Source organism: Aspergillus uvarum (genome assembly GCF_003184745.1).
Source record: "Aspergillus uvarum CBS 121591 unplaced genomic scaffold BO82scaffold_10, whole genome shotgun sequence".
NCBI lineage: Eukaryota > Fungi > Ascomycota > Eurotiomycetes > Eurotiales > Aspergillaceae > Aspergillus > Aspergillus uvarum.
This window is the reverse complement of record NW_020291307.1, coordinates 355,399-374,301: the sequence shown is the minus strand read 5'-3', so window position 1 is coordinate 374,301 and position 18,903 is coordinate 355,399. Positions and strand designations below refer to the sequence as shown.

General features: G+C 32.9%; 3 protein-coding genes across 3 annotated transcripts; 2 read left to right on the top strand and 1 right to left on the bottom strand.

Moving 5' to 3' along the window:
- Nucleotides 1–481: 481 nt before the first annotated feature.
- Nucleotides 482–2,010, bottom strand: BO82DRAFT_362397 (cytochrome P450; the record flags this gene model as incomplete). The annotated part of the gene is made up of 2 exons (XM_025636853.1): nt 482–1,720; nt 1,750–2,010. 2 exons carry the CDS (start codon nt 2,008–2,010, stop codon nt 482–484), a joined length of 1,500 nt encoding a protein of 499 aa, XP_025494853.1.
- A 13,406-nt stretch (nt 2,011–15,416) lies between these two features.
- Nucleotides 15,417–16,505, top strand: BO82DRAFT_9029 (uncharacterized protein). The gene is made up of 2 exons (XM_025641640.1): nt 15,417–15,894; nt 16,197–16,505. The coding sequence occupies exons 1-2, from the start codon at nt 15,492–15,494 to the stop codon at nt 16,307–16,309; spliced, it is 516 nt and encodes a 171-aa protein (XP_025494852.1). The 5' UTR covers nt 15,417–15,491; the 3' UTR covers nt 16,310–16,505.
- A 488-nt stretch (nt 16,506–16,993) lies between these two features.
- Nucleotides 16,994–18,395, top strand: BO82DRAFT_408748 (uncharacterized protein). Its single transcript, XM_025639707.1, has 2 exons — nt 16,994–17,809; nt 17,900–18,395. Exons 1-2 carry the CDS (start codon nt 17,227–17,229, stop codon nt 18,214–18,216), a joined length of 900 nt encoding a protein of 299 aa, XP_025494851.1. The 5' UTR covers nt 16,994–17,226; the 3' UTR covers nt 18,217–18,395.
- Nucleotides 18,396–18,903: the final 508 nt, after the last annotated feature.

Sequence of the window (18,903 nt, the reverse complement as noted above, 5' to 3'; positions counted from 1 at the left end):
CAAAGTAGGTCATCATGGGGTTCATCTGTGCCGAGCAGGAATCTGAGTATAGTCGCGCGAAGAAGAACTGAGGGACCTATCCTGGATAGGAATGGGCTGGGTCTTGATTACCCTGTGGCAACGACCTCGTGTCATCTTAGTCGGATAATAGCTTGACAGCCTAAGCATTCCGATTACATTGAACCCGTGTAGGCGGGTTGCTAGTGTCAATGGGCGATTTTTTGGAGACTGAAGTCAAGTTTTGAGGGCGAGTTCGAGGCCCAACGAGGCTACAAGCAAGCGCGGCAAACAGAATGGGAAGGAGTCGTGCCAGACCAGGCTTGTACATTTCTCCGTAGCTGATTCTACGCTTTATGTCTCGAGTCTCTGTTCCAAATAGTAAATTATACGGGACTGCAGATCGCAGGTCTTAGGCACCAGATGGTTTGTCACTCCTCTCTTTAAACAAAAGCCTGCAGTTGCGTGGGCCCATCAGTACACCCTATATAATGCTTAGTAACCATTGTTCCGGACCGAAGCGGGGGCGCAACCCTACCTTGACCAACTCGAACTTATACTCGGGATCTCGCTCCCATTCGACCGCGACGAGCAGCTCACAGAGGGCGATCTTGAGCACGGTGATGGCGAACTTACTGGCCAGACATCGGCGCGCGTGGGTCGTGAACGGGAGGTACTTCCCCTTGACCTGCATCGAGCGAAACATGTTGCGAATCGAGACCGGGTCGCAGCCCCAGCGATCGGGGTCGAATTCCCGCGCGGAGGCCCCCCAGACACTGGGGTCGGTGTGCGTACCGTATGCGTGCCAGCCGGCCCAGGTCCCCGTCGGGAGGGGGCGGCTGCTCGTGGATCCCAGGCAGACCGGCTGGGTCGTGGATCGGTTGATCAGGTTGATGAGAGGCGGGTACAAGCGAAGAGCCTCGTAGATGGTAGCTGTGAGGAGCGGGAGCGCGTCGAGATCGCTCTCGGAATACCCGGTCTGCTTGTTGGCGGGCAGCCACGCGAGGACCTCCTGCCGCAGGCGATTCTGCAGCGTGGGGTTCTTCCCCAGTTCCCACATGGCGGAGTTGAGCACGATGTCGATGTTCTCCACCGCGGCGATGAAGAGCTGGTTCAGGTTGCCGCGGAAGTGGTCCTTGGATATATCCCCCCTCTCCAATGCGCGCCGCAGGCGATGGATCAATTTCTCGTTATCGTAGTGTGAAGGCTGGTGGGATGCTGCCAGGCTGGGGTCTTGGGAGGCGATCTCGGCCAGATTCTGGATGCGAGCTTCTAGGGTATCCACAATGCGAATACCGTAGTCGCCCGAGGGCATCAGCCACGGCCAACGCTCCAGGCCTGGGAAGACACTGTACAGCAACGTCTGGAGCTTCGTCGAGATTCCGGTCAGGAACCGATGCATCGCCTCATGCACAGCCGGACGATGCTCCGCCATGCGCTCCGGGCTCAAATCCATGAGACTGTCGGCGACGACGTCGATCGCCCAATTGAGAGTCGAATGTTGGATTTCCACCCTCGACCCGGGCCGGTGCTTTTGCTGCTGCTGCAGGCTCTGCGCCAACCGCTGCGAGCTGGCTCGCACCGGGTGGAGATCAAATTTGCGCTGCAGTCCCGGCTTGATGATCTCGGTGAAGGAGTCGTGAAGTGCACCATGGGAGTCGATGATGTTGACCCCGAAAAGGCGGGCAAAGACGCTGTAGGGCAGCTTCTTAATGTTTCCGCCCTTGGCGAGATATCATCGTTGCGGAAGACCTGGGTCACCAGTTCGGGGCGCGTCACCACAACGACCCAGCGACCGCCCTGCCAGATGTTGACGGCGCCATGCTTTTCGACGATGGGTCGCATCCCATGATCGTACGACTCCGCTCGTGTCATGCCGGCAACGATGTCGGATAGCGTCTGCCATGGTGGAATAGATGGGAAGTCTGGCGCCGGCAGGTTGCTGACTGTTGTCAGGGTATATGAGATAACAGCGAGGCATACGGCAAGAATGAACACGGCTATGAAGAACATGCTGGCGTCTGCGACAGTGGCTGAAAGGTACAGAACGGCTGCTTGAGAAAGCAGCCACCAGGGCGCCTCCAGTAGAAATAGGTATCTCTCTGGAAGGCAAGCCCTTCACCGCTCATTCATTAAAGCACGGGTAGGTTGAGGTGACTACACATTTTCATGCTCGATGCAGGGGTTGTGTTCTACAACTCAGACCGGGTGATCTACATTGCATAAGAATTCTGGTGTGTGACATACCATGACTCGGCATGACTCCTGGCCGTTAGTAGTGTATGATACTGGCCAGTATCCACACTGATGCTGCTTATGTCCAGGAAGTGCCTGAATTCCGTCTTTGGAATGTGTTGCATTGGCTTTCACAAGCGGTATCTTCACGGCTCCAGTGAGAGGACTATCATCCTCGTCTATAGCTGGGTTAAGGGCAGACGCTGAAAGGACATAATGCAGGCATTGCAACGATATTCAGAACCGGGTTAGCTCACACCATCTGAATCAAGCAGCTTTCGGTGGATAACAAATAATATAGTTCCTCGATGTCAACATTTGCACAGCTTTTTATCTTTTTTGGTCCATGGTCTCACCACTGCCATTCAACCTAGCACTACCTCTACCTCACAGTCAAGCAACTGGGCCTCTACGATTGAATCTCAGACGAAAATATTATAGGCCCGAATCCCGCTCATGGGTTGCTCCGAGGTGTGCGCCGGGATCAGCAGCCCTAGTGCCTCACGTACCCTGCTCAATGCTCCACTCAACACATCCTTTTGCTCTGGGCTCTCTCAATGAGCCTCGTGCAGGTCAGCTACCGACTTCGCACAGCCGCGAGTGAGATCGAGAAAACAAGACTACGTGCTAATCGAGAAACTTATGTATCCCCACGTCGGCGAGATCGGTCCCATGCCCCGCGACCGGATCGTATACAGGAGCGCCGATCTGCAGCTTTGTTCCTGTCAAGGCCTCGCCTGATTGGCTGGGCAGCTCACCGCCTTCGGTGGCCCTTAGTTAGTTCCATAGAGATAGCCTGGAATCCATCCATCTTCACGCTTTCTCAGGTTATGAGCCCGGCTGCTCAATTTTGCCTATTTTTTATTAATAATATTATTTAATATTATTTTAATAAGATCCAGTATCATCTCCATACTCTCTTTCTCTATCTACATATTATTAATAATTTATACTAAAAAACATATGAATAATAATACTAAAATTATAATTATAGTACAGCAAAGCTGCCGACATTAGTTAAAATATTAGATATACAGTCTGGAACCGGCAACAGTACTACTAACTACTAAAATACTTAGTATTGTTAGAAATATAAAGTTTTATTAAACAGGCTGCCAGACACTCTGCCCAATATTTTAATACTTTTTATTAATAAATAAAAATAGAATATCTAAAATCATACTATTAAAACAAATCTCTGTTTCTACTAAGTAGAAGGTCTTATTAATACTGCACTACTACATCTAGCCCTAGATATAGAATACTTTAATATATAGAAATAATAGTCTATATTAATAGAAGAGTAGCTTACAAATTTGTTATTAAAAAATATACTAAAAAAATATTTAAACTAGTTATTAAATTTTAAATATACTAATAAGATCTTCTCCGCTATTTATTCAATTATCCATAAAAAAGGTATACTTAAAAAGCAGGCTGTGATTGTTGGATTTTTTATAATAAAGCTATTACAGTAATGTAATCGGACACCGAGCCGGCGCGACACTGAGCCGGCGGCGGTCTGCCGCCGCCTCGCTGACTGCCTTGCTGGCCGCTTCCTAAGGCTATTCAACCACCAAAAAAAGGCTATATACATCAATTCTTGTTGTTTTCATAAGGATATTTTAAACAATTGTGTCTTTTACTTTTATATATACTGTAGCGGGCTGGCCGGCGTGCCCTGGCCGGTCTTGGTACTACAGTCTGAATTGCTTTATTTTCTTATATCTAAGCTATATTAAAGCCCTTTTAGCCTGTTAAAGTACCTTCCTACTGTATATAACAGTATAAGGCCTTTCCCTTTTTTTTTTTACTTGCTTGTATAGATTAGAACTGTTTAACTTATTATTAAAGTAGGACTGTATTCTGTATAGACTATTCTGCAGCCTTAATTATTTTTTTAATAACTTTGTATGAAACTATTGACGCTAGGCTTTAATCTATAAGTTTTTGTATTTCTTGTCTCTGCCTTCTAAGTTTATATAAATTTACAGATGTTTTTCTAAGATAGAAAGACTAATTAGAATGTAAGAATATTAGTAGAGTTGGTGTTTTTAATTAAATCTGTAGTATTAAAAGCACCTTTTAAGAATTTAAAAAAATAAGGCCGGTAGCACGAAATCTACTAAGTATATTAATATTAGAAAAGGCCTTGGCGTGAATACTATAATATAACTGTAAGAAATTAAGCTTAGTAATTAATTTTTTTTTATAATAAATAGTTTTAGATATATACTGGCTATATAATTTTTTTAATAGCCTAAAGCAAGTGATGTTAAGTGGCTGCAGTTTATAAAATAAATAAATAGGTATATATAAAAAAATAATTTTCTGTGCTGTACAGAACTAATTAAACTGCTAAATTATATAACTGCTATAGCTGTTAAGAATTAATATATAATACTTACTAACAATTTTTAAAGCTGTATACCGGTTAAATATATTCTAAAGCCAGTTAAAACTAAGCTTATTAGTAGTCCAGCTATTCTTACTAATACTTAGATAATAAGATCTTAGACAGATTTTGTACTATATTAATTAATAATTCTGCGCTGTAAAAATAATCTGCGGTGGCAGGACTGTTTCTAAGACTAATATTATAATAATTAAAGTCACTTATTTATAGTTTTCTGGCTGTATATACTTTGTATGTAATTCTTATATTTCCAAGCTACAGATTATATAAGCGGTTAAAGCAACTTCTATTTAAAATCCAGTCTTATCTATATTCTATATATCTTTATTAAAAATACTATATCTTTAGACTGTATTGCAAACAAAGTTAAACTATCTTTAAATAAGATAAGGATTCTTACATTTAGTATATTAATAATTATACTTTAATATAAATTTAAATATCAGTTCTAGATAATGTTTGATATAGTAAGTAATCTAATATTCTGATATAGTACTGTATTAATTTGGCTTTAACTTTGCTTAATATAGCAGCTGGGCGGAGAATTGAGCATTGCAGATTTTAAAAGACAGTTTATAATAAGCTATATTAAAAAGCTACTGCTTTAATATATTTTTTTTAATTATAGATAGCTTTCTACTATTAGCATCTTTTTCTGTATATAATTTAATACTATTTAAACAATCTTTAAAAGTGCTTATTTTAATATTAAACGCGGCAGCGCAGGCAGCTTTTGTAGAGAACTTCCTACTTTTAAAGATCTTAACAGTAAGATTTAAACATTTATTTATATCAGCCATATTAATATATAAAAAGAAATACTAAAAAAATTATAAAATATTATAAATAGGGTAATTTAGGAGAGTTCTTCAACTTCAAGATGTTGAGGATGCAAGACACGGTGCGGCGGGCGCCGGCTCGGTGTCGCACCGGCTCGGTGTCCGATTATGTTACATAAAAGTATCTTAGTTTATTAATATATTCTAATATAGTTATACTAATATAAAAACTTTTAGCTGTAAGATTAACTCCTATACTTAGAGTGGCTAACAGCCAGGTCAGGTCAGGTTAATTGGAATTTTTATACCTAACCGCCAGGTTATGGCCAGGTTAAGGAAATTTTTATATCTGACCGCGGTATAGCCAAAAATCGGGCGGTTAACTGTTTTAACTGTTTTTAGTACTAAAACCTATCTGCTATATCTTTTTTAGCTTTAATACAGTTAAAGTATATTTAGATTAACAGATTATTAATCTGATTATTTTAACCGTTGCCTAAAAGCATATAAAAGAAAGCTTTTTAAATTAAATAAAAGCAACTAAGTAAAATATTACTATTTTTTTTATCTCTATCTTTAAAAAATAATAAGAAATTTTTAGTAGTACTGATAAATTCCAGCTTTTAACAAAATTATTGCTTTTATAGTAAGAAATATATATAAAGATATATAATTACTGCTTTATTTAGACTGTATATATTATAGTATAAATCTCTACACCTAATCTAATTAATTCTTTTAATCCTAATAATCTTAATTATTTTATTAATCTAGTTAACCTTTTTAATACTACTAATCTTAATTACTCTATTAATCTAATTAATCCCTTTAATTCTTTTAATTTTAATAATTCTAAATATTCTGTTAATCTAAATCTATTTAAGATTCTGTGCTATACTACTTATTTAGTCTTTCTTAGTAAATATACTTTCCAACAACTATCTAGTTTAATACTAGATATTATATTTTTTATAGTAGGTTCTATAAAAGTTTTTTCTAAATATAAAAATAAGATTTTTAATTTATTTTATCTAGTTGGCTCTAAGCACTTATAATTCTGGGCTTTAGATATAATTTTCTACTTATTAGATTTAATAAAATAGATAAGATGCGGCAGGCGCCTTAGCTGTATATTAAAATATAATAGATTATATTTATATAAAAGTATATTTTAAAATAAAACAAACTACTTTTATAGAGTTTTTTTTTTTCTATCTTTCTATATCTATTACTTACAGAGTAGTTTTAGAATTATAAGTTAATTATATTTATTTAGCTTATTTTTAAAGGATACTATTAAGCCCTTTTTTTCTGTTTTTTAGATCTTTATAAATTATAATAATACTTAAACTAAGATAAGCTTTTTAAGCCAGATCTTTTTTTCCCCTTTAAATCTTAAGATTACGCGTGTTGCGAAGAATTAGAAGATTATTTTATATCTAACTCTTTAAAAAAAAGTCCCTATTTTTTAGGATTGGTGGTAGAAGATAATCTTTTTTAAAGCCTGTATATAAGCTTAAAAACTGCTATTTTACTTTAATTAAAAGAAGTTATTAATAATATAAAACAGCTTTTAAAAAGATATATTATTTTCTAATAAAACTTTTTATATCTACTATACTGCATACCTTTATATCTTATAATATTTAAGAATTAAAAACTTAGAAACTAGTTCTATAAACTACTATTTTTATAAGAATTATAAGAAGAAAATACTATTAGTTATATCTAAACAAATAATTAGTTAGATACTGAATAAAGAACTATTACAGATATTTATTTATTTCTTTATTTTTTAAAAATAGATTTTTTTTTTATTATTAATTTTTCTAGACCTCTACAGCCTATTATAAACAGAATTTTTAAAATTAGATTCTATACTTTATAATTATCTGTTGCCTACTATTCCAAACTATTAAGTATATTTAATTTAAATAGATAATTAATCTTACTATTTTATTTTTCTACTAAAAACTAAGTCCTCCCAATTAAGCACAGATTAAAGAATATTTTTTAAAGTTGTTAAAAAATATATATATACAGCTGTTATTAAAGTTTTTAAATAATAAATAAATATTAATTACAGTAGACTACTGGACTAGCTTTAATTAAAAAATATTTCTTATTTTAACTGGATATTTTTTAATAGAAGATATAGATTACTATAAAGTTCTACTGGGCTTCTAACTGGTATCTAAATCTTATATTAGTAAAAATCTAGCTATAATTATTTTATTAGTCTTATATAAATATAATCTGGCCTATTAGTTGTTAAATATAACAACTAATAATACTAGTAATAATAGTTTAATATTTAGTATAATTTTATTTAAATTCTAAGTCCAGCTTAGCCAGAGCACCCAGCTTTATAATACTTTAATTAATTCTAATCTTTTAAAAATTATTTAGAGTTAGTATTATATATCCTATTTTACTTATATAATTTAGTTTATAGTTAATATTTTTTTGTAAAAACTTTAGATTAAGGCCTTAAACAGTACTGTTAAATATATATAAAAAAATTATAATAAAAGTCTTAAAGCCTCTTCTAATATTTTAAAAACTTTTAAAAAAATATATTCTAAGAGCTATTTATAAAAGGCTAATATAAACAGCTTTTATTATTTATATTAAAAAATATTTATATTAGCCTTTTACAGATAGCTTTTAAAGGTCTTTTTTTAGTAATAGCTTTTTATACTAATTTTTAATTATAGATTTAGAAGATTGTATAATTTATAAATATAAGCTTTTAATACTGTAAGAAGTTCCAGCTTATTTAATAATTTAAATCTAAATTAGTTTACTATTTTCTTCTGAACTGTAAAACCTGCTGGAACTTAACTTATTTTATAATTTACTAAATATTTAATTTCTATTAAATAATTAAAAGTTTTATTTAGTACTGTAAGTATGGTAATATTAATTATTTTTATCCTACTATAATTAAGTAAAAATAAATAAAATATCTTTTTAAGCTTTTATACCCTTTTTTTCTTTTTATATTCTATCTATCTAAGAACAGTAGGCCTACTGTTTATAAGATCTATAATATTTATAATAATCTTTTTAATTATCTAAATTACTTAATTAATTAACTAGTAAGAAAGCAGGCGCCCTAAAAAAAAAGATTTTTAAGAGCTTATAGAATATATATTAAAAACCTTAAAAATACTACTATTATATCTACTAGGCAGAAGACTATATTTATATAATTATAACTATTCTAAATCTAATATTAAAGCTTAAAAAGTTTAAAAAGAATATATAGCTTAATAATAATATTAACTAATATAATAAGTACTAAACTGTTTTTAAAAAGATTTTTTATTTTTATTACAGTTAGAATCTAGTAATTAATATACTGTTATCTAGTTCTATATTATTATCTAGTCTAAATAAAGCCTTTTATAATATTTTTAAATACCAGAGACTCTTACCTACAGCAGAGATATTTAAAGAACTTAAAATATATCTAAATATTAAAAATATATAATTTAAAAAAATATTTTTAATTAAACTAATACTGTTTTAAATACTATAAAGTATACTAATATTTTTGCTTACTAAAAGTTCTACTATAATTAGTTTTCTATCCTCTACTAAATAGCTAAAGATTTTCTTTTAGTTACAACTAATAGTATTAGTATTAAATATTTATTTAATAGTTTTTAAAATATCTGCTACTATTACCGGAGCTGTTTTTATTCTAGTATAATTAAAGCAGTTATACTTTAGATATATATTAATTATTTTATTATTAGTAAAAAGTACTAGAATATTCTTAATAATCTTAATCCAGACTTAATTATCTATATATCTAAAAAGTAAAAGAAGGATAAGATAATTACTACCTTTTATATTAGTAAAAATAAAAATATAAATAATTTTAAAAATAATTCTAAAAATAGATTATTATTAGTAATAGGGGAACCAGTCTTATCTAAATCTTTAAATACTATATATATTTAGATAAAGATAAAAACCTGGTTTTTATAATTTCTATACTATTATAATTACTGTTCTAGACAGTATAAAAAGTAGTATAATATTATTAGTACATCTAATAATAGATATTATTTTTTTTATATTAGGCTTTATAAAAGTCTTTTATAAAGTATAGTATATCTTTTAGATAGAATATATAGCACAGATTGATTAAATAAAGTAGATAGAGCAGATAAAATAGATAGAGTAGATAAAGTAGGTTAATTAAATAAAATAGATAAAACAGATAAAGTAGATAAGCTAGAATTAAAAAATATTACTATACTATAATTAAAAATATATTATACTCTATATATTATTTATATAAAAAGATTATATATATTATAAATTAATCTATAGTTATTAACCTACCTGCTATATCTAACTTTTCTAACCTACAGGTATAAACAGTTAAAGTAATAGTTATATCTTAATCTAACTATAACCATACAGTTAAAAATTTTTTATATCTTAACCTGACTACCAGGTTATGGCCAGGTTAAGGTTAAGGTATAACAGTCAGGTTAAGCCACTCTACCTATACTACAGTCCTTCTCTTTCTCTACTATTTAAAAAATAACTTCTTATTATAAGTAATAATATATAAAAATAATATTAGTAGAAATAATAATAGTACATACAATAACAGCAAGTTCTTTAACTTAATTATATATTTTAAAAATATAGCTAAAAAGCAGAAATAGAACGCCGGCTATACAAACACAATTCTAAAAGTATCTAAAAATAATAAAAATAAACTAAAGGATTCAACCTCAGTAAATATATTAAAAAAAAATAGAAGAATAATATTATATAATCTTTTAAAAAGCCAGTAGACAGCCAGTCTGACAATTAGTTTATCCAAATATAAAAATTTTTCCTATATAAAAAAAAAATAGAAAGTATACCTTTTACAATAGTTTTAAATATAGTATTAATTTATACTTTTATTTTTATCTAAATATATATCTGTAGAAATAAAAACTGTAAGCCTATATATAGTACTATAAGCTGCTAACTACTAAAAGTAATCTTACAGCTGCTATATATTCCTATAATATTAATATATTTATAGATATATCTGTTACTAAAAGCTTAAGCAGAAAAAACAAATCTACTATATAGATTTGGAATTCCGGCTTTGAACATACTTTAACACCGGACTTTAACTGCTTTATTAAATATAAGATATAGGCGCCTGGCAAGGTATATTAGTATTTTAACTTATTTAACAGTTTTAGTAAAACTAAAAGATATAAAAAAATTAAAATATATCTTAATATTAGAAATAGCAAAGCTGTTAAACTAATTATAAAAGCAGAATATAATCCTAATACTTCCTACAGCTTACTGTCAGCAGAAAAGATATTTAAAAATTATAATATTATTTAGTATATTAAAAACCATAAGATTAAAGATCTTAATATTAGTTATACTATTAGATATATACAAACTAGGAAAGTACCTGTTATTAAAATATATACTAATAATAAACTATTTTAATATATTTAACTTACAGCTGTAGATTTATACTTTTTATACTATTATCTAGACTATATAAATAAGCCGAAATTAATTATAATATTAAAAAATACTAATAATAAAGTTATTAATAATCCTATATTTTAATATAATATATATAATACTGTAAAAGCACAGAAAAAGGTCTTATATAAACTAATAATTAAAAAACAAAGTCTGTAAGATATTTAGAGTTATAATACTTAGTACTTAAAGCTAGTAGGAATTAGAAGTAAGAAATACTGTTTAATTTTTATTAATCTATTTATAGACTGTGTAGAAGTTCGCCCTTTAAAAACTTTTAAAAATAATCCTAATAATATATTAATTATTTTTAATAAATAATATAAGATTGTCACCGGCCAGTATATTATTAAATAGTATTTTAACAGCAGCTAGAAATTTATAAAGTTTAGAAAATAGTATAAGTCTAAAGATATTATATACTTTATATTAGTTTTATATTATTACTACTAAAATACCTATACAGAATAATACAGACAGTATATTATTTTAACAGTAAAAATAATACTAATTAATACAGGCTTTTTAAAATACTTTTAGCCGGAGGCAGTCAGAGCAGCAGTATATATTATTAATTAATTAATCTAACCAAATAAAATATTACTACTAATTTTAAAATAGTATTTATACTTTAATATTAAGTCTAATACAGCACTGGTTGAACATCTATATATATACAGTTATAAAACCTATATTCTAATTAACTAAAATAATTCTTAATATATTAAAAAATATAAATTTAAACCGCGCACGCGGATCGGCTATTTTATTAGCTATAAAAAAAATTATAGTTATATATTCTATATTTATAAACAGAAGTCTGGAAAAGTTATACAGTCCGGTAGTATTAAATTTCTTAAAAAATATATATACAGTAATAATTATAATAATAGTATAGAAGATATTTAATAAGTATACTCTTTTAATAGACCTTTTATACTATAAGGTAATAAAAGTACTGTTTTTAATAAACTATTAAAAAAAATAGTATTCTAATACCTATCCAGCCAATTCAGCAGAAATAGTAAAATATTTTATTAAATATAATAAAATTACTAATTTACAGCTGAGTTTAGACTTTAACTTTATTTTCTATATTTAGATATTTCTGTATTTTAAGATAATTAATATATACAACTACAAAAAAAGCAGTTACAGATGTTTTTTAAAATATATAGAAAAAAAAATAATAAAAAAATCTCTGTAAACTATAAATAATAAGGTAGATATAACTCTATTAAAAAAAGTATACCTATAAATATTTTAGATAATATTAAATACTAGAATAACTTTTTTTAAATAAAAAAATAGGCTTAATATTTTAAATAAAAATTATCCGCACTTTTATTATACGCCGCAGAATCTTAGATTTAATATTTTAAATAAAAATTATTCTTATTTTCTATAAGTAATAAATAATTTGAAAATATCTATTTTAAATATATATATACAGATACTGGAGTAATTATAATAAAAAAATATACCTGTAAACACTCCAAATAATATTACTATATATAGGATCTTATTAGAATTAATAATTACAGAGAAAATGCCAGATATTTTAAATAATATAAGTATAAAAATAATACTATATATTTTACTACAGGCAAATCCAACTGTTAAAAGTAATATACTTAATAATAGGACTATACTAAGTAATAAAAAAATAGTATTTATAATATTCTAAATATTTTATACTTACTTTATACACCTATTTTAAAAGTTTGATCTAAGTAATAATTTTAAAGAGATATTTAATAGATATTATAAAACTAAGTATTATTACAGTTAGTAAAATTCTTATAATAAATATAGCTGTAAGTATAAAAAAATATTTAATAACTATTTTATAAATAATAAATTTTATAATTTTAGAGAATATACTATACTAACACCACCTGCAGATCTGCAGCCGGAGAGGTCTTATATACCAATTAAAAATATAAAATTATATAATATAAATATTTTATTAAAGCTATATTTAATTATAATACTAAAAATATTTTAAAAGCTAAAAAAAACAGCTACTAATATAGCTATAAAAACTTTATAGTATATAATATTACCTAACTTTAATCCCTATATTAATTAGCTAATATATTCTACTAATAAGATAAACCTATTTATTACTAATAATAATATATAGATAACAGATATACAGAGTAAGCTAAAAAAATAACTTTATAAAAACTACAGATTAGTACTATTACAAGTCTTAAACTATTCTAATAAAAATATTATATTTAAGTAGCCAGATTTTAAAAGTATTTTTAAATTATATAGTATAATACTAATTTATATTAATAATATTTTTATTCTAAAAATATATAGTACTGCTAAGGTATCTTTTTAATAGCCTAACTAGCAATAAGCTATAAAAACAGAAAAAAAATAGCTAGTATAAAAAAGGTATATTTAAACTTATTAATAAGCTATCTAAAACTTATATACTATTTAAAAAATAAATATATACAGTTAAAGTAAATAACAGCAGCTGGATATAATATTTTAAAATATATTAGATTATTTATAGTAATAGATAATATTTTAAATTAAACTTTAATAATAACTATACTCCAGTATTAAATAATATAATTTTAAAGCTTATAATTACAGCTATTGTACTTTTATAGCTATATTATATATAGTATAATATTATTATAATATATTTTAATACTAAGTTTTATAAATAGGCTGTTTATATATACCAGCCAACAGGCCTCTGTAAGATGCCTGGTAAAGTCTAGTATTTAAAAAAAATACTATACAAACTCCAATAAATAGTATTTTTTTAAAATAAAGTAATTAATAGAATACTATACAGACTTAGATTTAAACTGTTACAGCAAAATATCTGTATCTATATCCAAAAAAAAAATAATTTTTTTTTTATATATAAATAACTTTTTTTTTACTGTACTAAATATAACAGAGATTAATACTATTTTATATAAGCTTAAAAAAGCTATTAAATTAAAATATCTTAGTAAGCTAGTATAGTTTCTAAATTATTTAATAGTTAGAAACTGTAAGACTAGAATAATAATAATCAGCTAAAAGGCCTATATTACTAAACTGCTTAAAAACTACAGTATAACTAATTATTATATAAAAAAGATTTTTATAGATTCTGAATATTATAATACTCTATATAAAGACCTTATAAATATTAATATAAATTAATATAAAAAAATACTAAATAAACTAAATTAGCTGGTGATAAAAATATATATTAATATTAAGTATACTATATATTAGTTATAATACTATATTATCTTACTATAATTAATTAATAAAAATACTATTAAATATATTTTATATTACTTTAAAAAATTTATATTTAATATTATATATAGGTGTAACCCCAATAAATAGTTTAAAGTCTATATTAATATCTTATATATAGATAATAATAATATAAAGTCTACTAAGACCTATATTATTATATATATAAAATTACTGGTATTATAAACTATATACAAGTAGATAGTTTTAGTAATATTATTTATACTAGCTAAATATATAGTATTTTATAAGATATTCTGTAAGACTAGTTTTCTATATAAATCTATAATTAAACTAGGATTGCCTGTTGCTAATAGGATTATAATATATATAAACTTTAATAATACAGTTAATTTTATATATACAGCTACAGTTTCAAAGTTAATTAAATAAATTAATATTAGATTATTTTATATAAAAAATATGTATCAGAATGGTAAGATGGATTTTTAGTATATTAATATAAAAAAAAATCTTACAAACGGCCTTACTAAACCTCTTTTTATAACAGACTTTGTAGTATTTAAACATCTATTAAAATAGGCTGTTTAAATATTCTTTATATTATTTTAGTAATATTACTGTATGCAGAGTAAATCTCGCACTGCCAGTCTGCAGCTTTATTAATCTTATTTTATATAACTGCTTTAAAGCCTCCGTGCTAGGAGAGTAGCCAACATTTCTATTTATAATAATTATACATATTTTGGATGGCTTCATGCTATCTGGGCCTTTCAGTAAGCTGGGGGGGTGTGTTAAGGCCTCACCTGATTGGCTGGGCAGCTCACCGCCTTCAATGGCCCTTAGTTAGTTCCATAGAGATAGCCTGGAATCCATCCATCTTCACGCTTCCTCAGTTCCATTCTAGGAGCCAACATCGGAGCTGGGGTGGAAAATTAGCCCCTCCGTTTTCTTCCACTCCTACCCGACGCAGCGGAGCCACTCGCTGGTAATCTCGGCGACAATATGCAGCCTGCTGCAGTTCGCGAAAATCCGGGCGTTCTATTTATTGAGCATCCATGCGAACTCTGATCCCCAATTCTAATCTTTTCGGAATGAACTGGACACACACATACGTAATAGGGCAAGAGAGGCCGGAATTGAGGACCACAGTATATATAAGCCAACTCCCGGAGGGGGAACCGACACGCTGTCAACGCTTTCCTGCCTTGTATCCCCCTACCATTTTACTCATCCCCCGTGTCTTTCCCGGCATTATCCAGTCCATCAACTCAAAAGATTCCACCATGTCAGCCGACGTGAGATATCTGATCAGCACGTTCGAATCCCTGGGCGAAAAGGCATCCAGCTCGGCAAACCGTCTAAGAACCATAGATCATGGCCGGGTCGGCCTGGTGAGTAGTTCCCGCGAACAAAAAGATGCATTTGATCCAAGGAACCTCGATTTAACTTGTGGTAACCAGGTTCTACAAGAGGCCTTGCACGATGTCGAGCCCGATAGGATGGAAGTCGCCCGGGAACTCAGTCTGCCGGGGTTCCGGCACTCCGGCGAGGGGTTTCCTGTCGATCAAGATCCCAAGTGGGCCCTAAGGTCGAGCAAGAATCCGTTGGCCACGCTATCGACGACGCAAGTCTTCACAGTTCGAATTCTGAAGTCGCGGGAGGAAATTATCTCTATTCTTTTTCTTGGTGGGTAGTGCATCGAGCAGATTACCGTCCCGCTTGAAACAATTCTGTCGAGAGCCGGTAAGGTCGGCATTGATGAAAAGGAGCGAGTCGCGGAACCAATACGCTTGACCCTGTCTTCTGAATACGCTACGCTTTTCCCTTCTTTTTTTTCCTTATGGATGTTTCTTTTCTTTTTTTTTTTTTTTTTTTTTCAATTTTCAATTTTCTCACAACTTCATTCTTTGATGCATGTTTCTCAGCACTTTCCTGCCAACACAAAAGGTGGCTTGAATGCATGGTGGGAATCTAACATTGTTCCTTAGGCTCTGTTGGCCGGTGGCCTGCAAACGTTTGCTCCGGCCTGCGCCAACAAGTTCAAGAGCAATCTGGAAAACTCCTGGAGTTGGAGGGGCAATGCGGCGAGGCTTATTGCTAAGCGCTGAGCGCAAGTGCAAAGTGGTTAATTGGTTGGTTGAGGAGGGAGATTACATGTCCCACCGATCGCTAGGAACAGTGGACGAGATTTTGTCACGCCCTGAAGCAACTAACATTCCGCACAAATTATCGCCACAACACATAACCTTCTGCATACAAATAAGTATAATTCGAGGAATGAGATCGGGAGTGTTTGGGTATTGCTCGAGACATGGAGAAGATCAAGGCGAAGAGAAGAAGGAGGGAAGACGATCGCCGACCACGACGGTAGCACGCGCAATGAGGGCCGCTGTAAAAGACCCAATGCTTTATTAAAGCTCCTCTTCAATGCTTTCGTAATGTACGCAATGTTGTTTGCTTAGAGAAACATTTAAATACCAAATGATACTAGTGCCATAGTAGGCAGGCTGATATGGCGGCTTTCTTCCTTGCAATATCTGCCAAGACCTGAGGATACATATCCTTTACTGGACTGCGTGCACAATATGAAAGAGACCAGGAAGCTCTGTCCTGCACACGACGATTTAACAAACAGGTGCTTTTCTTCTGAGAAGAAACTTCATGGAACCAATATCCAAGCCAAACCTTGGTGAATATGCGAGAATCAACATATAGTACGCACGGCAAACTAGGGTGAATTGCATGGTGTTGTCAAAAAAAGCTCGTCACCTCTCGACCTTGTGCACCTGGTCAGAAGCATTCACTTCATGTGGCAGTGGCTCCTTCTCAATAGAACCATTGATTTAGGGAAGGTGTGATATTGGGTCCATCTTGGCTGCGATTTTCCACAAATCCATATCCTTACAACCCTTCCACACACGGTGGTTCCATCATGATTGCCTAGAATCTCAACACAAGGAACTTGCCTGTATCCTCAGACTACTGCTGGAAAACGATCACACCATTTGACTTATCACCATGGCTCAACCGGTATTGCCCCCAGGACACCGCTACCGCATCTGGTCACCCGTGGCCGACCTCCTCAGTGATGAAGGGTACCGGACCCTCCGACCCGGCTCATCCAAGTTCACCCTTTTACCTGGACAAGTCCAGAACTGGCCCGACTTTGCCAAAGAGGTCAAAGCTCTTCTCGCGCTATACTGCGGCAACTCCGAATCCTTCGCCCCCGTGGTGCCCCGGGAGGTTTTTGGAGTGGCGAACGAGTTGGGGGTGCAGGGCCGCCTCGTCCAGAACGCCCTGCACCCGGTGGGTGAGGTGGCCGACCTGCTCAAGCTTGGGGTCCGCTTTGGGGACTCCCAGTACGGAGTAAACAGGCTCCTCGTAGAAGCCAAGAAGCAGGTGAAGAGAGAAGTCAAAGCGGATATAAAGCGAAAGATAGGAGAGCAGCAGCAGCAGCAGGCGGGGGACAAGCTTGTTCCCGACGTGGTGATTGCAGACACCACGACCCATGCTATCCGCGGCGTAGGCGAGGTCAAGACATTTTGGAGATTTGAGCCGCGGAAAAAACAGCCCTGGGACGAGTTCATAGCCGAAAAACTCGGTGAGTATGGCGCATAGTGATGCGGCTTTTCTTTCGAATGCTTTTTCTCTCATGCTAACCGTTGGCTGTGCCGTTCCCAACCAAAAAAAGGCCAGCTTGCCAGATACATGGATGATAACTACGCCCGCTTTGGATTTCTTAGCATCTACGAGAGGACGTGGTTTGTCAAACGTGTCGGCGACAACGCGTTCGCCATGTCGCCCCCGATCAGTTCGAAAGCTGGCTCCTCGGCCACCGAAGTCTCCTTGCGAGAGTGCTTTTTGGCATTCGCTCTTAGGGGGGCGGATGCCACTGGAAGCAAGTATCACCGAAGATACGGCCTTGTTCTGGTAATTTCTGGACCTTGTAATTACCCCATCCTAGCTTTGATTCTGATGCTGTGGACAGACGCGTCGCGGCCGCGGTAAGCGGGCCTTACCCGGATCGGGCCGTAAGGCGAACCAGCCGGGATTCTGAGAGGCTCCAGAGAGTCCATTCCCTACCTTTCTGAGAGACCTCGGTCATGGCAAGCACGGCAGGATATGGTGGTGTAAACTCGAGCTGAACAAATAGGAGCAAGCACTGTTCTTCGCACCGTGTGGCTGTATCTATCCCGAAAGCGGGGCAAAGAATTGTGACGCGCATAATGTCTTCCATAAGCATCTAAGATTCGACCATCGGTAGAGCGGGCCCTGGGGCGGGAGACGGATCTGGACTTCCGGCAATTGTACTGCACTGTTACTAGGCGTACGTGGGTAAGGATGGTGGTGGGGTACACAACTGGCCGATCATGCTTGATAACTTCCAGTCCTTCCAGTGTTGATAGCATCAATCGCCTCAGTGGCCTCGAGGTGCACCTTGCTGAAAAGCATTTCAATGCGGCTGGGAGGAGGAATATACAAAAATTGCGATACCCGCGGGTGATTTTCTTACATAAGCACCAGGCGGTTCCTAAGTTAGAGGATTTCCACGGTTGGGTGATTGATACGACAGTCTGCGTGAATAGGTTCCGATGTTGGTCATTATGATGAATTGGTGACTCACGCTGAGCTTGACCCAACATCGGACAGTGTTCTTCCCTGAAGACGATCAATTCACCAGCACTCCAGCAGATA

Excerpts from the sequence above, each read along its gene's own strand:
- BO82DRAFT_9029 (XM_025641640.1), top strand. The coding sequence starts at position 15,492 with ATGTCAGCCGACGTGAGATATCTGATCAGCACGTTCGAATCCCTGGGC. Across the intron at positions 15,895-16,196 it reads TATCTCTATTCTTTTTCTTG|GCTCTGTTGGCCGGTGGCCT; the intron begins GTGGGTAGTGCA and ends ATTGTTCCTTAG.
- BO82DRAFT_408748 (XM_025639707.1), top strand. The coding sequence starts at position 17,227 with ATGGCTCAACCGGTATTGCCCCCAGGACACCGCTACCGCATCTGGTCA. Across the intron at positions 17,810-17,899 it reads GTTCATAGCCGAAAAACTCG|GCCAGCTTGCCAGATACATG; the intron begins GTGAGTATGGCG and ends AACCAAAAAAAG.